Source organism: Osmia bicornis, chromosome 14 (genome assembly GCF_907164935.1).
Source record: "Osmia bicornis bicornis chromosome 14, iOsmBic2.1, whole genome shotgun sequence".
Taxonomy (NCBI): Eukaryota; Metazoa; Arthropoda; class Insecta; order Hymenoptera; family Megachilidae; genus Osmia; species Osmia bicornis.
Window position 1 is genome coordinate 8086542 of NC_060229.1, and position 22320 is coordinate 8108861.

Genomic DNA, 22320 nt, shown 5'->3' on the forward strand with positions numbered 1-22320 from the left:
CGGTAGTATAAGCGTGTTGTTACAGTTAAGTGTAGTTATAAGAGCGTAATAATATGAATTCAAGGAGGTGTGTTAGTTTTGTGAATTCATATTATAAGCGCGTCATCTGCAGACTAAACAAAAGAAGGGAAGGAAAAGTAACTAGAGGCTGAAGTTGGTTGCATTGTATTGTATTGCGTATCAAGAAGAATGAAGAACAAAGGAAGAGGTTTAACAGGTCTAGATATTAAAGAACATTTATATATATTAGCAAGTAACTAAAAGACTGGAAAATGCTTGTACGTACTACATATATTAATAAACGAGTATATATATTAACAGACTAATCTAATAATAATTATAATTACAATCTAATAATAATAGGCAAATAATCAATAATGTTTTATTAATAATATAAAAACATTCAATTATGTTTGAATTAAAATATGTGAAATTGTTACATAAAATTATTTTTAGTAATTTTATGCTTTCGTAATTTTCAAGTATACTCCCCCTTTCAGCGACAATAAGAACGACCTTGGGTCAGGTTTGTACGGAATGATGGTTTTCTCACAAACGTCAACTTTGTAATTTCGCAAGACTGTTATGATTCCAACCTTGCTTTGAAAATATGCAAAACGTGCACCTGAAAATATACAATAAAAATTTGCCTATCACAGTATATTCGTAGATACTTATATTATTTTGTCATAGTCAAAATAATATTAAATCTGGTTTTATATGATTTGGTATAGAACAAGACAATTATTGTTAGCTTCAACTAGATCATTAACACGTTTAACCCGGCGCACTTTTTTATATTCTGCATGATGAATTAGCGTGTACAGTAAAACTTGGATATATGCAACAAACATTGGGACCCAGGCGTTGCATAGAGTAAACAACTTATAACTACACGCTAATTCATCATGCAGAATATAAAAAAGTGCGCCGGGTTAAACGTGTTAATGATCACCGGTGGTTTATGTCGTCAGATAAAATCACAGCTCGTGGACCACCGGTGGCTCACACCGAGCTGAACGTGTTAAATTTCATTAAAAGTGATGTGTATTAACGGGCCAGATTCCTTCGAGGCCTTCTCCGAATCGATGTAAGGGCTGTTAGAAAGAAACAGGCATTAGTAAAAACACATAATTGGGAAGTTGAACATTTAACAGTGCGGGGTCTAACGTCATTATGCAGAACAATAAATGGAAAGTGAGAAGATATAATTGATTAATCACATTATTTGTGAGTTTTGTCGCGCTGTTGCCACATCATTTACAATTCTCACCATCAGAATATAAAAAAGGACAGCGCGATAGAAAGAGGAGTATTAAGAATGAAAAAGTACACAAATGTGTGCATGCATAAAAGGTGTAAAAATAGAAATTACAAAACATCAATGATTTTATAAAATTATACGATCAGAAATGACAGCAAATATTTATTATATAAATTTTATGCGAATTCCGAATATGCATTATATTGATAATTTTTTATTTATTTCATTCACTTTTTTTCATAGTTTTTTTAAGGTCGGATCAATGAACTTGCCTAAGTCGGTCGGGAATTAGGCCAAGCCCGGCTTTCGGAATCGACGCTGCCGTGCGCGCTCAGATTGGTCAGTGTTTTTCCTTAATAATTCAAAAGCGAAGCTTTAAATAACATTTTGCAAAGGAAAATGTTGTTCAGAATCACCCCAGCTATCACTCCCTTAAACAGCTTACACTCTTTCTGGGCCACCCTACATATGTATATGTTTTATTGAACATACAGTGTGTCCGCACTAAAGTGTGACAGACGTTTTATTTCGTAACTATTGATGACACAAAAAATTGTTTATATGGAAATTGCACGGTAGAATGGGGCCTATGTTTTGGCGTGATCGAAAATTTATTTACATTATTAGTTTAAAAGATATGATGGTCAAGTTTCGTTTTTTAAATGGAACTATATATTTTTTTTCAGATCATGTGATAGTGCTTTTCAAGACAAATTTATTAAGCTTTAATGTATACACTCGATTTTAATTAGTTTTCAAGACACAACGTTTACAAATTTCCCGATTTTCAGTAGATACGTCTCGGTTTGAGTAGCAAGTTGTAAAAGCGGCCCTATTGTTGCGATAAGTGCCACAGCGGGGGTCTACGCTAGGAACGGCAGATCCAAGGAATAACCGTTGTGGTACTCACCGCAACAATACGGCCGTTTTTACGACATGCCACTCAAACCGAGACGTATCCACTGAAAATCGGGAAATTTGTAAACGTTATATCTTGAAAACTAATTAAAATCGAGTGTATACATTAAAGCTTAATGAATTCGTCTGGAGAAGCACTATTACATAATCTGAAAAAAAATATATGGTTCCATTTAAAAAACAAAACTTGACCATCATATCTCTTAAACTAATAATGTAAAAGATTTTTCACTTTGGCCAAAACATAGGCCCCCTTTTTCCATGCAATGACCATATCAACAATTTTTTGTATCATTAATAGTTACAGAATAAGAGCTCTGTATCAGTTTAAGTGAGACATCCTGTAGGTTGACAGTATTACGGTGAGAAAAAATGAGCCTCAAATTCCACCGCTTTTTATCACAATTAAATCCTAGGAGATTCACAATTCCTTTTTCACATCTCAGAAAGAATACATATCCATTTCAGATCATCCAAAGGTAGCCGTCCGTAACATTTATTTATTTTTTATTTTTTAGACAGTCAGAAACGGTGGATGATTTATTTTTAAGATGATTCATTTTTTTGAACGGCTGTTTTGCATAGGAGTGTCGGCCAATTTTGCACATTTTCGAGGTTTGCGGATACTGTAATAACTTCCTTGCTCTTAAAGATATTCACTTCAAACAGGAGCCACATTAATTTGCATGAAACATACTATATTTTATGTTCAGCACACATTTTGGTCTATTCTGAAAAACCTAATTGAAAATCTAAATTGTAATAGTACAAAATCTCAATTTTAGAATCAGATATTATCTGAGAAAAAATTAAGACTCATCTTTCAGGTATTTTTGGGGTGAAATCTTCACACGAGACTACTTTCTCAGAAAGTTTGAGATCTGTGAGTCCTACTCTTACTTTTTTATAACCCTCTAAATATTGTAATTTGCGTAAAATCGGCAATATTCAAATTGAAATAACTCAAAACGGATACATCATAAAAATTTCAAACTTTCACAAAACCAACTTTGCATATATGTTAATAAGTCACTAAAATTTGATCATTGAGATGAATATGTTGAAATGTGGCTGCGCCATCTATTCGCTACGAACCTAAATCATACGCGTAGCGTTGCCTACGTTTTTCCGTTTGTCTATTCTAACTGCACGACATCGTCTCGCGCGGTGGAAGCGTAGCAAGTTAAGGGCACAGACTCCTTGTGTCATGACCTGTATGCGTGCACTTACACAATCAACGGAAAGCATGCACGTATACGCCATGTGTGAGAGAGACACCCGATTTCGTAGATTCCATTTTTCGTCTCGATAATTGCATAAATGAAATTTTCGCGGGTACACCACACACGGGTAGACTTCGCTACAGGTTGGTCAGGTCCGCTTTAACGCTAATAAACACCATACGTTGAGAAAAATGGAATTTTCGAAACTGTACGATTGAGACAGACGCTGTTGTAAGCAAACAACATGGCTGCCGAATGCTGCGTTCGGCTACATTTTAGCGAATATTGGACGATTTAATCGTTTTTTTACTGATAACAGAGCTGACCAACTTTCCTTGAACTAGCACAATATCACTGAAATTCGATTTTTCACAATTTATCACTTCTGGAAGACGTAAAATGGAATCTACGCTTTGCACGCATCAGACGTCAAATAGACATAAGAATAGTTCACTGATTCTCCGTCAGAGGCATTGATGGTATATTTGACTACGTTATCATCAGGGTCGATAAAAACACAAGTCAGTCGATAAATGTAAATTCGATAAATCAGACGATAAATGTAAGGCATAGTTGCCGTAACGTATTAAGGGGGTAGACTAGGGTAATGCAGCGCGTTGACATTACCGGCAAAAATGGGCCTATTAATGGGTTTACGGGAATCGGTTATTTGTCCTTATAAGAGAACACATAGGGCTGGGTGAGGGCTCATTCGAAAGAGGAAGGTCCAATGCAGGGGGCTCAACCGATGGTTTAACGAGATTGTGTTGATATCTAATAATATGAGTGTCCAAAGTAGAGGAAAAATCGAGAAAATACGCCCGCTGAATCCAAGTGCATTTTAAGTAACTATAACAGTTATGTGACTAAAACGATTTGTTGAGCCCCCTTCATTGAACCTTCCTCTTTCGAATGAGCCCTTATTCAGCTCAAGACCTTTTCATATAAGGACGAATAACCGATTCCCGTAAAAGCATTCCCAAAGACGAGTTCCGCCATTATCTGGATACTACAGAGCAAGTTACGTGACAAATTTAGTTCAGCTAGTAGTTATAAGGTGGCGTCTAAGTAGAAAGGCTGCCGATCTGGAATCGTAGCCAGAATCAAGCGTCAGCTTGATTACGTCACTCGAACTGTGCTACGAAGGCAAGCGAAAAAGGCAACAACGCCCGAACGCTGAGTGAGATGCACTACAGTCATGCTGTCTTTCTCTCATTCTGCATGTCGAGATTGTCCCTTTTCGCTAAGATTTGACTGCCGTCTGCCTGGATTTTTCACAGCATCCCATAACAACCTCGCCCCATTCAAACTATATCGTATTTGGTATCATTTTAATCAGAAAAATTTCACCAATGCGCTAGTAAAAGTTTCACTAACAAAAAGTCAAAAATAAAAAAATTTTTTGATTCAATTAGTATTAGTCACACCGATATGTTTCGGCTCTTTCCTTTGATCATTGGACCTCTCGCTCTCTCCTCCACTATCTGTCCCTTTCTACGTTCACGCTTGGCTGGCCATCGCACATAATCCGAGATTCGACACCTCGGCTGAATATATGAATTGTTGCACATATTCAACTTTTACTGTATAGACGCGAGGTCCCTCCATTTATTAGTTCTAATAGTACCATAGTACTTTTTTATGCAGAATGTTTCAAGGAGTTGACACAAGTAAAAAAAAAATGCAATTCCATTTAAATAAAAAGTGGATTTGCATTTTTTGAATGCATCGTTGCATTCACGAAGAAAATGAAATCACAGAAAAACAGACATTATCATCCCATTGAACTTTTACATAAACAGCTTTTTCCTATCTTTTACCAAGTTCAAGATATAACCCGTCCCAATTGCATGACGTATCCTGTATACTTTTATTAATTAAAAAACATTTATTTAAAAAAGTTAATAACTTTTTCTAAAAATAATTCTCAGATTGCACGTTCCTTCGCTTCTTTAGAGTAGGCATATATTTTTCAGCAGCGAGGAGTGCTACGGTGCGCTATATAAAATCCACGCGTTTGGTCAGTCAGAATTTATCGGAGCGGGACAATTCTATCATTTGGGTTGAAAGAAGGATAGCATGATCACCATACATCTCACTCTAAACGCGCGCCAATGTTTCGCTTTCGTTCTTCAGGCGTATCGTGGCGATGCCTCTGGCGAGATGAGCGTTTGAATGTGTTTGTAAAAATACTTGAGGCGCTGTTGCCTTCCTAGATCGTGTTGCGCGCACGCTAGCTGAGAATTAAACCTTTCAAGTTCGTAACAAAACACGCAAGTGGCTCCACCAGGCCCAGTACGTGACGTCACCGATTCGGGACGTCGGTATTACAGTAGTTTTTTCGTTGGGCCTGGTGGAGCCACTTGCGTGTTTTGTTACGAACTTGAAAGGTTTAATTCTCAGCTAGCGTGCGCGCAACACGATCTAGGAAGGCAACAGCGCCTCAAGTATTTTTACAAACACATTCAAACGCTCATCTCGCCAGAGGCATCGCCACGATCTGCCTGAAGAACGAAAGCGAAACATTGGCGCGCGTTTAGAGTGAGATGTATGGTGATCATGCTATCCTTCTTTCAATCCAAATGATAGAATTGTCCCGCTCCGATAAATAGTGACTGACCAAACGCGTGGATTTTATATAGCGCACCGTAGCACTCCTCGCTGCTGAAAAATATATGCCTGCTCCGAAGGAACGGGCAATCTGAGAATTATTTTTAGAAGAAGTTATTAACTTTTTTAAATAAATGTTTTTTAATTAATAAAAGTATACAGGATACGTCATGGTATGATAATGTATATTTTTCTGTGATTTCATTTTCTTCGTGAATGCAACGATGCACTCAAAAAATGCAAATCCACTTTTTATTTAAATGGATTGCATTTTTTTTTACTTGTGTCAACTCCTTGAAATATTCTGCATAAAAAAGTACTATGGTACTATTAGAACTAATAAATGGAGGGACCTCGCGTCTATACAGTAAAAGTTGAATATGTGCAACAATTCATATATGTATTCAGCCGAGATGTCGAATCTCGGATTATATGCGATGGCCAGCCAAGCGTGAACGTAGAGAGGGACAGACAGTGGAGGAGAGAGCGAGAGGTCCAATGATCAAAGGAAAGAGCCGAAACATGTCGGTGTGACTAATACTAATTCAATTATAAAACTTTTTTATTTTTAACTTTTTTTAACCGAAATTCTTCCTAGCGCATTGGTGAAATTTTTCTGATTAAAATGATACCAAACACGATATAGTTTGAATGAGGCGAAGTTTGTTATGGGGCGCTGTGAAAAATCCAGGCGGACGGCAGTCAAATCTTACAATTAGAGAAAAGGGACAATCTCAACATGCAGAATGAGAGAAGGACAGCATGACTGTAGTGCGTCTCACTCAGCGTTCGGGCGATGTTGCCTTTTTCGCTTGCCTTCGCAGCACAGTTCGAGTGACGTAATCAAGCTGACGCTTGATTCTGGCTACGATTCCAGATCGGCAGCCTTTCTACTTAGACGCCACCTTATAACTACTATCTGAACTAAATTTGTCACGTAACTTGCTCTGTAGTATCCAGATAATGGCGGAATTCGTCTTTGGGAATGCTTTTACGGGAATACACTTTTCGTCCTTATATGAGAAGATTTTGATCTAAATAAGGGTTCATTCGAAAGAGGAAGGTTCAATGCAGCGCGGTCTGGTCACCGTTTGAGTCACAGAACTGTTTTAGTGACCTAAAAAATACTTGGAATCTGCGGATGTATTTTGTCGATTTTTCCTCTACTTTAGACACTCATATTATTAAATATCGACACAATCTTGTTGAACCATGACCAGACCGCGCTGCATTGGACCTTCCTCTTTCGAATGAGCTCTCACCCAGCCCCAAATCTTCTCATATAAGGACGAAAAGTGTATTCCCGTAAACCCCTTTTTAGGCCCATTTTTGCCGGTAATGTCACCTCGCTGCATTACCCGTGTCTACCCCCTTAATTTAGAAACGAATGGGTAAGTTTCATTTAAATTGTTTTCAAATTTTTCATCATTAACGTAGCCTCCAATTCAAACGTTTATTAATTATTCCATTTCAAACATTTTTATCTGTTGTTTAGAATCCTTAGAATTTCCTTTTTTATATTATGACAAGCGACAAGAGATTAGGTTCCGTATTCATTCTAAACAACGATTAAAAATGTTTTACCAGTTCAGTTTTTTTATTGTGCTATGCCAACGGGGTACCGAGTCGTTCGTCCGCGACCTACGTCAGGCCCGGTTTTCGTAGCCGACACTGCCGTCCCTGAGACCGCGCGCTATAGGTGCTCGGATTGGTCGGTGTTTTTTGATAATAACAAGAAAACCAAGCCTTAACCAACATTTTGGCAAAGGAAAAAGTTATTAAGGGTCACCTTAACAATCATCCCTCTTCGGCTGTCGAAGTAGTCGCGTGACACCCTGTATATCCTACTAAATATGAAAGGTTCCGTCGCGAACGATACACTCCTTGCAGAATAATATGAAAGAATAGATTTTTTGCGATAACAGTAGTTATTAACAAATTCCATACATTTTTGCTAGTGGGATCATCGCGAATATACTTCCTACTAAATGTGAAAGGTTTCATCGCAATCAGTACTGTGCGTTGCAGCTAAGTTGCCGAGCACCAGCAAACTGGACCGACAGAGGGGCAAGGGGACTGTGCGTTCGCTCCACCTAATCCCCTCCAGGAACCCGTAACTTGAGAAGTCAGCGGTCACATTGCATAGGCGTAAAATTTCCATATTCGCGGAAGATACATTTAACTATATAAACATGCGATTTTTTCGGGATATTAATGGATTTTTTATAATACTCGTTCTTGACAACAGTTATTATTATGCAAAATTTATGGAAATTACATTATGGAAAGTGTAAAAACTCTCCTGTTTTCTTAATAATGTAAACCCCGAATCTACCTCTACGGCAATGCATTCAACTCGCTGCTCGCTATCGCTTCATCTCATTCTGTTTCAATGTCTGTCCTTGGCGACGTTCGTCACGCAATATTTGTGGATGTAAGGGCCTCGGCCAATAAACATGATACGTGAGACTGGAGGCAGGTCAACGAATTTTATTGGACCGCAACTTACGATCTCTGCACAGTAAGTACAATTTTGTTCCGAAATAAGCAACTAGTCAATCCCGAGTTTGTATATACATATCCAGCTTTTACTGTACAGGATTGCCTCGAAACAAGCAACACGTTCGGGTGTGGCCTTACGGATCAGGTAGGCTATTCGGCTCGACTTTGTTCTCGAAACGGGACGATAGAGAACACTTGAAACGAGTGAGAGCTCCGAGGTAGCAGAAAATCATAAAGTGATCGGCTGAGCAAGGATGTTATTTTTTGAACAAGGATAGAATATAGCATGCCCTCCCATTCTTGCACTATTTCGCTTATTTCAAGGCAAATATGCTAGACTGAGAAAGCATTATATATATTCCATCCTTCTTCTACTAACCAATGTCACTGCTCAGTCGAGCGTGATAATTTATTACCCAAAACATGGGCTTCTCACTTTCACGGACCTCTCTCACTGATTTCATTATCCATTTTCGCTTCTCAGCTTACCGACAACTAGAAAGATTTTACTGTACAGTAAAACTTGGATATATGCAACAAACATTGGGACCCAGGCGTTGCATATATCCAGTCGAGGTGTCGAATCTCGGGTTACACGCGACGAGCAGCCAAGCGTGAACGCAGGAAAGGACAGACAGTGGTGGAAAGAGAAAGGTCCGATGATCAAAGGAAAGAGCCGAAACGTATCGGTGTGACTAATACTAATTCAACTATAAAACTTTTTCATTTTTGACTTTTTTTTACTGAAACTTTTACTAACGCATTGGTGAAATTTTTCGGATTAAAATGATACCAAACACGATATAGTTTGAATTATAATTACTTGCTAAAATTGATGTTAAAAGTTGGCGAAAAACAAAGGAGGATTGGAAATGAAAACCGGTTGCGGCGTCGGCTCGGGTTTCAAACGTTGCATATATCCAAGCGAGGTGTCGATTCTGGGCATTTAAACGTTGCATATATCCAGTCTTGGTGTCGATTCTGGGCATTTAATGTTGCATATATCCAGTCTTGGTGTCGATTCTGCGTCCGTACAAATCGTTTGTACCGTGCCGCGTTACCTATTCTACGTTCGTACAAAACATGCGACGTGTTGCATGTTGCATGTTGCGTGTTTAATGTAGGTGTACGGCCTGCCTTATACATATGTAGTCGAGGTGTCAATTCTATATTGTCTATTTTATTATTATTGTTTATTTATTCTATTATCATTCTGTTATCTATATTTATACTGTCATCTTATTCCAATAATTTTGTAAAATTATTACAAAATCTTATCGCGGAATCTTCATCAGTACTTGCACTTTCTCCATACACTTTCCTTAATTTATATTATGTCTCTTTTCGAATCCATGTAATCAGCCCTTATTAACTTTAAAATCCAACAGCAACTGTTGGTGCGTTATTTTTTTTCAAATATATGACAATACATATTATAATGTGCAGTTTTATTATTATTTTAATAAATAAATATAATTCAAATCATATCGTGTTTGGTACCATTTTAATCAGAAAAATCTCACCAATGCGTTAGTAAAAGTTTCATTAAGAAAAAGTTAAAAATAAAAAGGTTTTATCGTTCAATTAGTATTAGTCACACCGATATTACGGTCGGATCATATTACACGGTTTCCTCGCCGAGCGGCTCGGTTCGGCTTAGGGGGATCCCCCCAAGTGGAGGGGATAGCGATGTTGCATATATCCAGGTTTTACTGTAATTGTAAAAGACTTGTTCTCGGATCTATCGCTCTGCAGGCGACTTTAAATAAAGAAGAGGGGATAGCGAGTTGCCTATTTCACGCCAGGAAACACTTGGTTATTTCTCTAAACTGTAGTGTGCATTTAGCAAAGCTGGGCATTATTTGAAATAATCTTCTGATAGAAATTTCGGTTAAATCGAAAATATTGTAGAATAAGAAATAAATTATTTACTTGAATAAATTTTGATCTCAAATAAAAACTTATTCGAAACAAAAATGTCTTTAAATTGAAAATTATTCGTTATTTTTAAATAATTTGGTATAATTCAAGATTTTTATTGAAAGATCCATGAATAGATCTTCATTCAAAGAAACAATTGTTTCTAATTTTTAAATATTTTAAAGTATTGAAAATTTGTTTAAGAAGTTTATTTGAAATAATGCTCAATTCTGGTATTTATTGTAGGTGCATCAAGTGAGATATGATAATTCTAATGAAACCACATCTTGCTGACTTAGGGATATAGAAAAAAAAAAAACATACATGCTGATCGAATTGAGTAACCTCCTCCTTTTCGAAGTCGGTTAAAAAATTAGACTTTACTTTGTTTTTTGATCATACATGAAAGTATAAAATAAATTATTCACATACTAAAAACATTAACATGACGCCCCTGTGTGTGTTAAATAATATTTGTAATAAATTTAATAGTTAAGAAATATTTTAACGTAAAGCTTTTATAATTTTTAAATAAGTAATTGTTAACTTTGAATTGTTTTTTTTCAACTTACCAATGCAGTTTCGTGGCCCATCACCGAATGGTAGATAGCTCATAGAATGTCTAGCTGCAACAGCTTCCTCGCTAAATCTCTCAGGGTCAAATTTCTCAGGATCTGAGAAAATGTTTGGATCGCGTTGGATCCCGTATACTGGAATCCACATTTTAGTACCCTTTGGTATCGTAATTTTGGTCTCCCTAAATGTATAGTTCTTCAGTGCTTGTCGCATTAATACTGGAAATATAGGGTACTTTCTCAATGTTTCTAAATAAAAAATAAAATAATAATAATTTATTACAAACCGTGTAAATCTAAAAGAATTATAATGTAGAAGGATTACTCATGTTCAATTTTAAATGTTAATGGGTATAAAATTTTTAATATGTATATTACAATTTTTTAAGAGTTTAGATACTTTTTTAATATCAAGTGATACAGAAATTATTAAATTTCATCTTTAAATTTTAAAAATACTATTTTCATTCATTTTGTATAAAATTTTTACTCTTTTTATAGAGAATGTGTAATCGGAAAATTGACCATTCAGCGTAAAAAAACGAATCGAAAAGTCTTTAACTACAATATTATTTGATAGTTGTAACCTTTTGTAATTTTTATTAGATATTGATTTGGAATTAGATAAATATCGTAACAAAATGAGATCTTTAAAAATTTAATTAATCTTTAACTAGTCAAAATTAAAATTTTTATATTAATGTAATGTACAGTATCGAGCAAAGAAGGTTTCCCCGGGAAATATAATGATGTCTCAGGCTCCTCAGCTGCCGCCCCTCTCCATATGTGACCCAAAAGCCTCATACATAAGTCAGTGACCTCCAAACACGTGCGTATAAACGTTTACGCTGAAGAGTTTGAATTGATATTTATTTTATTATTCATGTTTCTTAATTACGTACGAAATTTTGTAATATTTATTAATTGTGAGTAATAATATTTTATTTCCAAATAATTTTTAACATTAATATAATCATAATTAAGATTTTAAAAATTTCTGCTTCCCCTATATCCCTATTTCCCTTGTAAATCGATACTGTACAAGCTTAAAGAATATTGAAGACGTGTTACAAAAATGAAAAAGTATTATAATTTTAAAATGTAAATAATTAATTATTTAAATGTAACATTAATTAATGTAAATGTTGGAACGTAAAATCCCCAAAAGTAATTGTAATAAATATTTTCAGCACTAACTTTCTTTGATCACTTGTAAGTAGTAGAAATATATATTCCACGTTAATCTATAATTTCTCCTCTTTTGTTCCTTATTACCAGCAGCTATAAAAACCTTGTCTTACAATTACATTTGACATATTTTAATGATACAAACCTTTGAATACTTTGTCCAAGTACTTCATCTCTTTAACTTGATCGTATGTTAAAATTTTACCATTCTTTGTATCACTCTGCCTAATTTCTTCTCGCAATTTATCTTGTATATCATGGTTTTGCGCTAATTCGTAAAAAGTATTAGCTATAGTCGTTGAAGAGGTTTCGAATCCAGCCACGAAAAAGGCGAATGCTTGAGCGGTGAGGAACGTGTCTGTCAGTTCTGAAAAACACGATAAATTTTGTTTTAGAAACCTAGATAAGGTACAATAATAAGTTCGAATTCATGATAACAAATACAACTTGATCAAGATAAGAAGCGTGAGATGGTCTATCCAGGTGGACACGAACGTGATAACTGATTTAACCCCTAACGGTCATGCTTTCAAATAATAACATAACGATCACACTCATGCCCTGCAATCCCGCGCAGAAAATCGTTCACTTTTCGTGAACTATTTGATATTTGATCTCACCAAATTTCTGGACATATTTCAAGGTCCACTTTACAAGGTCCAATAGTTTGTTTGCATAAAATTGATATTTTACTATGAAAAGAAATCACTGAAAAATTAATTTTTTCCACAAAAATATTTCTAAAATCTTCAATTTTCAATATTTCCGGACAAAAATTTAATGGTATACTCTTAAGGGGGTAGACACGGCACGTGACCTCTCCGATTCGGGACGTCGGTATTACAGCAGTTTTTTCGTTGGGCCTGGTGGAGCCACTTGCGTGGTCCTTTACGAACTTGAAAGGTTTAATTCTCAGCTAGCGTGCGCGCAACACGATCTAGGAAGGCAACAGCGCCTCAAGTATTTTTACAAACACATTCAAACGCTCATCTCGCCAGAGGAATCGCGGCAATACGCCTGAAGAACGAAAGCGAAACATTGGCGCGTGTTTAGAGTGAGATACTATCCTTCTTTCAACCCAAATGATAGAATTGTCCGGCTCCGGTAAATTCTGACTGACCAAACGCGTGGATTTTATATAACGCACCGTAGCACCCCTCGCTGCTGAAAAATATATGCCTACTCTGAAGAACCGAAGGAACGTGCTATCTGAGAATACTTTTTAGAAAAAGTTATTAATTTCTTTAAATAAATGTTTTTTAATTAATAAAAGTATATAGGATACATCATGCAATTGGGACGGGTTATATCTTGAATTTGGTAGGAGATAGGAAAAAGCTGTTTATGTAAAAGTTCAATGGTATGATAATGTTTATTTTTCTGCGACTTCAGTTTCTTCGTGAATGCAACGATGCACTAAAAAAATGCAGATGCACTTTTTGTTTAAATAGAATTGTATTTCTTTCTTTACTCGTATCAACTCCTTGGAAAATTCTGGATAAAAAAGTAGTATTAGAACTAATAAATGGAGGGGCCTCGGCTCCTTCTCTCCTTCTCTCCCCTCGCTACTATTTCCTCTCACTATTACCTATCACCTATATCTAACAGTACAATGTTTAAAAAACTAATATTTCGTGAGATCTCATATTTTTCATAGGTCATACCATTCAACTTTTACATCAATAGCTTTTTCCTATCTCTTACCAAAAAGATATACTTCGTCCCAATTGCGTGACGCTTGTATTTCCAAAAACCTATAGTAAGTTTGTTTTTCGAAACTAATAAAAAATACAAAGAAGCGTTAATCAATATTCTGAGTGAATGCAAATAAATTAAATAAATAAATATCTCATATACAACTTATGTATGTAAACATTTGCAGAATTATTGCAAAGAGGAGGTATATTCTTCTCTTGTTATACTTCCTCTTTGAGCGAGGTTTGTTATGGGCCGCTGTGAAAAATCCAGGCGGGCGTAAATCAAAACTTAGCGAAAAGGGACGATCTCAACATTCAGAATGAGAGAAGGACAGCATGACTGTAGTTCGTCTCACTCAGCGTTCGGGCGTTGTTGCCTTGTTCGCTTGCCTTCGCTGACACAGTCGAGTGACGTAGCCAAGCTAACGCCTGATTTTGGCTACGATTCCAAATCGACAGCCTTCTTAGTTAGACGCCACCTTATAACTACTAGCTGAACTGAATTTGTCACGTGACTTGCTCTGTATTATCCATAAAATGGTGGAACTGGTCTGTAGGAATGCTTTTACGGGATTCGACTTTTCGTCCTTATATGAGAGAATTTCGGGCTGGGTGAGGGCTTATTCGAAAGAGGAAGGTCCAGTGCAGTACGGTCAACTCATGATTTCAATCACAGCACTCTTTTAGTGGCCGAAAAATGCTTCGATTCCGCGATTGCATTTTGTCGATTTTTTCCTCTACTTTGGACGCTTATATTACTAAACATCAACATAATTCCACTGGAACATGAGTTGACCGTACTGCACTGGACCTTCCTCTTTCGAATAAGCCCTACCCAGCCCGAAATTCTCTCATATAAGGACGAAAAGTCGAATCCCGTAAACCCATGTTTAGGCCCATTTTTGCCGGTAAAGTCAACGCGCTACTATTACCCGTGTCTACCCCCTTAAGGTAGGAAACTTTCAGAAAAAAATTGGGTTATTGGGACCTTGAAAAAAACATACTTATTTTTTTTTATACTTTTGTATTATAATTGCAAAACATCATAACAGAAGTTACAATACTGTTCACATCAGCTGTAGATATACATGGTGTCATAGAATTAGGTCGAATCTTCTGGAAGGATGATCGCTGAGGCGAAGCTGAACAACTGTTTCCCTTGCCAAAATGTTGGTTAAGACTTCGTTTTTGAGTTATTAATGAAAAGAACTGACCAATTAGAGTGCGTGTAGAGCGCATTAATCTAGTACTTTAAAACCATAAATGGGTCGCTGTCCTCATGACTAGACAGATGTATATCCTTATCTGTTCACGTGTCTCTTTGGCCGGACGCTGATCCCGGACACTAGAGAATAGGCTACCTGCTCAACTGTCAGCTGTTCGAAAGCAAAACATGCGCTTCGGAAGTTGATATTCCAATTTTCAGTTGCTTATATCTCGAAGACGAAGCTATAGATTGTGCCAATGTGGTGTCACCACGTGTATTCATGACCACCGTTCGAACGTAATCAATAGTCAACGCTCTCGTAATTCAGCCTGCGCCCTACACAAGTTTTAATTGGACAATGTTTTTCGTTAATAATTCCAAAACGAAGTCTTAACCAATATTTTGGTAAAGGAAAAAGTTATTCAGAGTTACCTCAGTAATTATCCCCCCAGGGGATTCGACCTAATTCTAGAACATCCTGTATACATACAGGGTGTCCCACCACATCTGTTATAAAGCTATAACTCCAAAACTATCGGCCGTAGCCAAAATTGTAAATATGGAAATTGCATGGTAAAATAGGGCCCATGTTTTGGCGTGAACGAAAATTTATTTACATTATTAGTGTAAAAGATATGATGGTCAAGTTTCGTTTTTTAAATGGAACTATATATTTTTTTTCACATCATGTGATAGTGCTTTTCAAGACGAATTCATTAAGCTTTAATGTATACACCCAATTTTAATTAGTTTGCAAGATAAAACGTTTACAAATTTCCCGATTTTCAGTAGATACGTTTCGGTTTGAGTGGCAAGTCGTAAAAGCGGCCCTATTGTTGCGGTGTCTTATTCTTTGGGTCTGCTGTTCCTAGCGTAGACACCCGCTGAGGCACTGACCGCTACAATAGGGCCACTTTTACGACTTGCCACTCAAACCGAAACGTATCTACTGAAAATCGGGAAATTTGTAAACGTTTTATCTTGCAAACTAATTAAAATCGGGTGTATACATGACAGGTCAGTGAATTCGTTTTGAAAGGTACTATCAAATAGACCAAAATAAAATATATGGTTCCATTTGAAAAACGAAACTTGACCATCATATCTCGTAAAATAACAAAGTTAACAAAAATTCCTTCACGCTGAAACATGCGCCCTATTTTACCATTCAATTTGCATATTTACAATTTTGGCTACGGCCGATAGTTTTGGAGTTATAGCTTTATAACAGATGTGGTGTGACACCCTGTATACCTCGTACGGTCGTAGCCCGGTTAGTCCGCCTAGTCTGTGTACTATGTAAAAATTTCCAAACCGTAAGAGGCAATGGATAAAATGATCAAAAGCGTCCTTGAACCGATTTTACTTGGCAATGCATCATTCGATAACTCACCAAAAGCATTCACTGTACACTGAGTTACATTGAACTTGTCGCAGTGAAGTTGGCTACAACTCAGTGTACACCAAGTACAATATTGCCTCGAAATAAGCAACTCGCTCGGGACCGAACACTTGCTTATTACGGAGCAAGTATGCTATTTGGCTTTGTTTTTTAGTACGCGTTCGCAATGTTATTAGCCGATATTGTTTTTTAACCGGTTGACACCACCACGAAGTTTGTAATTCCTTAAGACCAATTACGATGTTAAGGATAATAATTCGATTAAGTCTAGGTTAAATATGATACTATATTATAATAAAGTCTGATACAATTGTCTGGAATTGTGAAGCAAGCGGCACGATGCCAATGTGAATTCACTCAACTGTTCGGAGAATCGAAGGATCCCGTTGACTGGAAGTTCAGGTATTATTTCACGGCTCGAATCTGACAAGAGAATGAATCGGTGAGACTAAGTGAGCTGTTTTAAGACTCGTTTTCGAATGAATGTCCGTGTCAAAAATGTCCAGCAAGAAGCCGCAGAGAGGTAGTCCGACGAGGTAGGCGTTGACCAAAAAGGGCCAATTAGTAAACGTTTTGAGTTTAGCTATTGGCGATAGGCTGAACTGTTCAGCAAATCAGCTTGTCGGACATTTCCCATGTAAGCTGCTGGAAAACCCAGCAGGCTGTGATGCACGTGTAAGTCGCCAAAGTTTATGACCCGAACCGGCAGTGACCCAGGCGCGAGCGACAGTCGGCTCAAGAACCTTACGTTTGGGCTGTATCTTTGAGGTATATGGTCAAGTGACCGGTGGTGCCTGAGTATACAGCTTAGATGGACCCCTTAGGGTTTTGTTTGACTTGGTTGATTTGTGCATCACAGCCGGTGCAAAATTAAAAATACCCGAACAAACGATGCTGCCAATAACGATTTGATTGCGGTATGGCGAACTTGGTAATTAATAAGTCGTAAGAGAAAAAGTGGAACGTTATAAGTCCGGCTGATAAAAACATTTGTAATTGTAACGATTGTATCAGAAATTGGCAGCCCTCCTCATGAACTTGCACTATACTGCAGTTCACGAGAGACCATACTTAACTCGCGCCGCTCACTAGGTCCAGAGAGATTTTTAATAACGTGTGTTATTCCCCTCTCCAGTTTGCTTCTTATTATACTTTGCGATCATATAAATGATTGGCAAAAATATATGACGTACGATAACTGATAACCGGTGATGATATTGTAACGTTTCACGATACAATGAAATTCCTATTATTTTTCGAAAAAAAAATGATGTGAACGTAAAGTAAGAAGCAAACTGTAAAGGGGAATCACACACGCTATTAAAAATCTCCCTAGACCTAGTGAGCTGCGCGAGTTAAGTGCGGTCACTCGTGAAACGAAGAATAGTTAATTCGCAATGGATATATTGATTCCCGTTGAATATTGTTTACTTGAAATTATCAAATGGGTCATTAGATTCTAGGATTCTAAGATTCTAAGATTCCAAGGTTCCAAGATTCTGATCGTCAGATTCTAAAATTAAAAAATACAAAAATTCCAGAACTCCAGAACTCCAAAACTTCATAAATCTAATATTTTATAATTTCAAAATTCCCGCATTATAAATTTATAAATTATGACCCATCCCAGAAAAAAATGCTAACTACGCCCGTGGGCACATGGCTATTTTGCCTAGTGGTAAGCACGCCCTGTACTTGATTACAAAATAGAGAATTATAGAGTAAAATAAAAATACTTTTATTCCAAATTACTTACCAACATTTTGTAGTTTCTCAGGATGATTTTTAAGTTCCATGAGTATGTTGATAACATCGGGTCTATAAATATTATTCTCTTTTCTGTAGTTTATAGTATCCACGACCATTTTGGTAAAGAATTTATCGGCACCTGGGGGTTGAAGCAGGTGTCCAATGGTATTGTACAGGAAGGGTAAAATTTCTCTAACGAAATTTCTAATTGTCGCTCGGGTGGAAGGTGCAAGGACACTTCTGCCTATTCGACGGAATTCACTGTCTTCGTTCGAAAGAGCACTCGTGTCGATTCCGAAGACACAATTGCCGATTACATCGGTTGTGAATTTTGCTGATAATTCGCGACAGTCAACCGGCTCTTCTTTATCCACTATTTTTGCCAGATATTTCTCCAAATACATCGAACAATCTAGCATTAAAAGAAACATTTCTTTAAGCTTGCCGGAAGTGAAAACTGGCGAGAGATTTGTTCTTAGTGGACGCCATCTTTCGGGTTCCAGGACAAAGAGATGTTCGGTCAATGGTTCTACCTATTAAGTTTTTTTAACAGAATATTAATAGTATTTGTAATATTATTTGTGTAAAATTTTATGTATGACAATTAAAAGTGATAATCCATTAGTAGTCTGACATAGTTTGATGACATAGAAGTGCAAACTGGTACTAATGGCACATCAAACTAAAGCTTCAAAATGACTACATAAACTATAAATTATCTTTAATATGAACTGCCTATTAGTCAGAGAATCATCTTATTATTTACTGTATACATATATGTTCAAAAATGCGTTAATTTCAACCGTCGCCACGCAAACCGCGACAGCACTCTTCAGCTCGACCGGTCGCCACATTGGAAACCAGCCATCTCAACCAATCAGCGTGCTCGACGCGAACTCTATAGTCCGGCCAACGAAACGAGTCAATGAATGTAAACAAAACAGCGGCGTGATGTTGACGCGATGGATGTTAGCGGCTCTTACTGTTTTTAGCACGAATTCGCGGTGAAATGGCCGATCGTTTTTTGTAACGCGAATTACCACCACCACGAAATGTCGCACTTCCTTACGAGCTTTTACCGTTGTAAGGATATTAAATTGAATGGACACTGAATTATAGATATGTTTAATTCATAGATGTGTTGTACAAATGTCTACGGTTTGTGTATCTTAAGACCTCAGAGGTATCTCAAACAGATATTAAGAAGCTGTGTCGGAGCGTATCGATAGAGTCGTGAAAGCTGACTGTTCGTATGCAAGTTCTGCCTGAGATCGACGAATTCAGTCCCCTCTAAGTCCCCAAGGTAGTTTGCTAGAAGCCGCAGAGAGATAGTCCAGCGAAGGAGGCGTACACCAAAAGTGACCAATTAGTAAACGTTTGGGGTTTAGGCTGAACGGTTCAGCAAATCAGCTCACTGGACACGTCCCATGCATGCCCGTCAAAGACCCAGCAGCTGCGGTGCACGTGGAAGTCTTAAGGTGCGTGTTTGCACAGAACCGGCGATATATCCCAGGCAAGGGCGACTGTGGGCCCAGAAAGCCCTACGCGGGGTTTCATATATGGTCTTGGTGACAGATGGTGCCTGGGAGATAGCGCAAGACGGTTCGAAGCCCCTGTTAGGGTTGGTAGAACTCACAAGACACATGCACGGCAGGAGGTTCGCCTGGGACAAAGAGGAGAAAGTCAAGAAGGTACGCGAAGCCGACCCAACAGGAGGGTCTGGGCCTTTGTGTAGCCCGGCTAAGATTCGTGTAAAAATGTAAGAAGAGCCCGTAAAGGAATATAAATCGCTTGTTGCGAGCTTGTTGACAATAAGAGTGTCCTAAATGAACGTTCTGACTTTACGGGCCTTGTTCTGTAGAAGGTCTATTTAATGTTGGACCTTTTGAAGCTTCATGGTAATTGCTTCGATACGTGACAAAATACCACTCCGACCAGCTTAAGAAGTTTCTAGCAATTTGACAATGTGCTATTGAACATGACTGACCGTGTTTCTAAATTGGTGCAGTGAATTCATCGGTTCATGAATTTACCATTGTTACCATTTTTACCAGGTACATAGAAGGCAAAACGGACGATATCTTACGGTGAGTTTATTGCTCTCGATAGTTAATACCGTACGAATGTTGAAAGCATGAGACTGCTAATATAATTCCGTGATCGGGGTATACTGTGCCGCGTAACACTTACTATTGGCTGTCAAGTGTCGAGTTCAGGGCCAACTTTCGGCGGTCTCTTGCCGTGGGTCCTTGCTTGAGAAACCGTGGGGAACTTACCGTTTTTGAAATACGCACACCGTGATCATAGCAAAATCCCGTATATAGAGTACGCAAAAATTATTTGTCATAATTTTGGGAGATGACTTTAAACCTGATATTATTGTTCCAAAAAAGTAGCTTCTTATTTTTTAGTATGCAAGGATCGATATACCATGAGCCGATCCTGCTTCGCGCCCGAGAATATGTATACATTTACTGACTCGTCTCGTTGGACGGACTATAGGCGATGCCAACGGCTCGTGCCGCCGTGAGGCACTTTTCTCGGCCATTACATATTATCTTGAAATGCACAGCTATGAACACGTGTTTCGTCATTCTCTCAATTGTTCATTTTATTATAAGTAATTTTCACCGAATCATTGTAAAGTGAACGCGGTGTAAACGCCGACGGCCAACTCAATCTCGTAATCCCGATCTCAAAAACCTACATACGTGATTAATATATGTATTCATGTAGTGGCCACTTGTTGCCATAACACGTGGCTTTTACACGTCTCGATTTCGATCTCTCTTCGCGATGCGAGTGAAATTCTGATCGTAGAATCTCAGATACCCTACTTCAATTTAATTAACTGTTTCTTTTTTCGTGTGTATTTATTGTATTGTGAAATAAACCATTTCTTTGTTAAAACTCTCAGCGTTCCCTTCCTCTCACCCCCATCTTGATTAACGAACCACATTCAAATCAATCTTGCTCTCGAAGAATATAGTATATAACAAGAAAATTATCTAACAGTTCACAATTTTGTATTAAGGACATTAATAAAAAATTCATATGGTCATATGTTTAATAAATTTTAAGCTTCAAATTGTTATAATGTAAGTGGTACTTTATGATAGTTTCATGTTACTAAAATTTGTTATATTTTCAAGGTTTTAAAGTTGTACATTGTTCGTTATAATTACCAGTTATTTTGCATTCAAAATGGTAATGAATCGTTTATACAATAATTTTTAACGAACTTAAAGCTTCAAATTGATGTACCACAGGTGCTATTTTGTAATACTTTTATGTCATGAAATTGTGTCAGACATTGTACATTTCAAAATTAGCCATTTGTTTGCTGTAACTAACAACCAACCATTTTATACTAATTGTAAGTTTCTTTTGTGGTACTTTTATATCATCAAATATTGTCAGGCTTTCAAGTCAATGTTTTTTTCAATGTTTTAAAGTCAACTATTAAACATTAGGACCAACCTTGGGGTAAAAAGATAGACCTCGATCTGTAAATAGTGAAAAATCCTTAATGAGAACATCCTTAATCAGGTCCAAGTCATTAACAACAAGCATAGGTGTTGTTCTGTCAAATATTCCAAATACTGGCTCCTCTTTATATTCATCGTACAATTGTTTTACACATTCGCTAATTGATTTTTTTAGAGCAATAAATTCTATTATGTTTCCAAAGAGTAAATGAGGTTTAGGTCCAGGTATCTTATACTTTTTCCAATAATTAGTGACCTCATTGTAGTAATTGTAGATGTAGACAGAGCCAAGCACCAGAGCGATGCCGAGGAGAGTTTGGAAAACGTCTATCATTGTGCATCAAACTTCCCAAATAGCTCTTAAACAGATAAAAGTCAGTTACACGTTATTACAAGATTATAACATACAATATCGTATTCGTAAAAATAAGTAAGTTTTAAATAATGGATTAATATCATGTTCAACATAAATAAATTGTATTTGTCAAAGTTTACGTTAGGACTAGATTTATGGCGAGGGCTGCTAGTTGTTCTCAGTCGGGTCATTTGTACCATCCTGAGTGTCAGACTTCGGATG

The 22320-nt window shown here is 37.2% G+C and overlaps 1 protein-coding gene across 1 annotated transcript; it reads right to left on the bottom strand.

Moving 5' to 3' along the window:
• Positions 1-461: 461 nt before the first annotated feature.
• On the bottom strand, positions 462-22077 carry LOC114881521 (cytochrome P450 6A1-like). Its single transcript, XM_046288578.1, has 5 exons — positions 21736-22077; positions 18263-18788; positions 12346-12567; positions 11010-11261; positions 462-625 (listed from the first exon to the last, which is right to left on the bottom strand). The coding sequence occupies exons 1-5, from the start codon at positions 22075-22077 to the stop codon at positions 462-464; spliced, it is 1506 nt and encodes a 501-aa protein (XP_046144534.1).
• Between the last annotated feature and the right edge of the window lie 243 nt (positions 22078-22320).

What these genes read in the sequence shown, in the direction of transcription:
- LOC114881521 (XM_046288578.1), bottom strand. Translation starts at nt 22,077, where the DNA reads ATGATAGACGTTTTCCAAACTCTCCTCGGCATCGCTCTGGTGCTTGGC. An exon ending in TGAGAAACTACAAAATGTTG is followed by an intron (nt 12,568 to 18,262) that starts GTAAGTAATTTG and finishes CGTGTTTTTCAG; the next exon opens with AACTGACAGACACGTTCCTC. An exon ending in TGGGCCACGAAACTGCATTG is followed by an intron (nt 626 to 11,009) that starts GTAAGTTGAAAA and finishes GTATATTTTCAG; the next exon opens with GTGCACGTTTTGCATATTTT.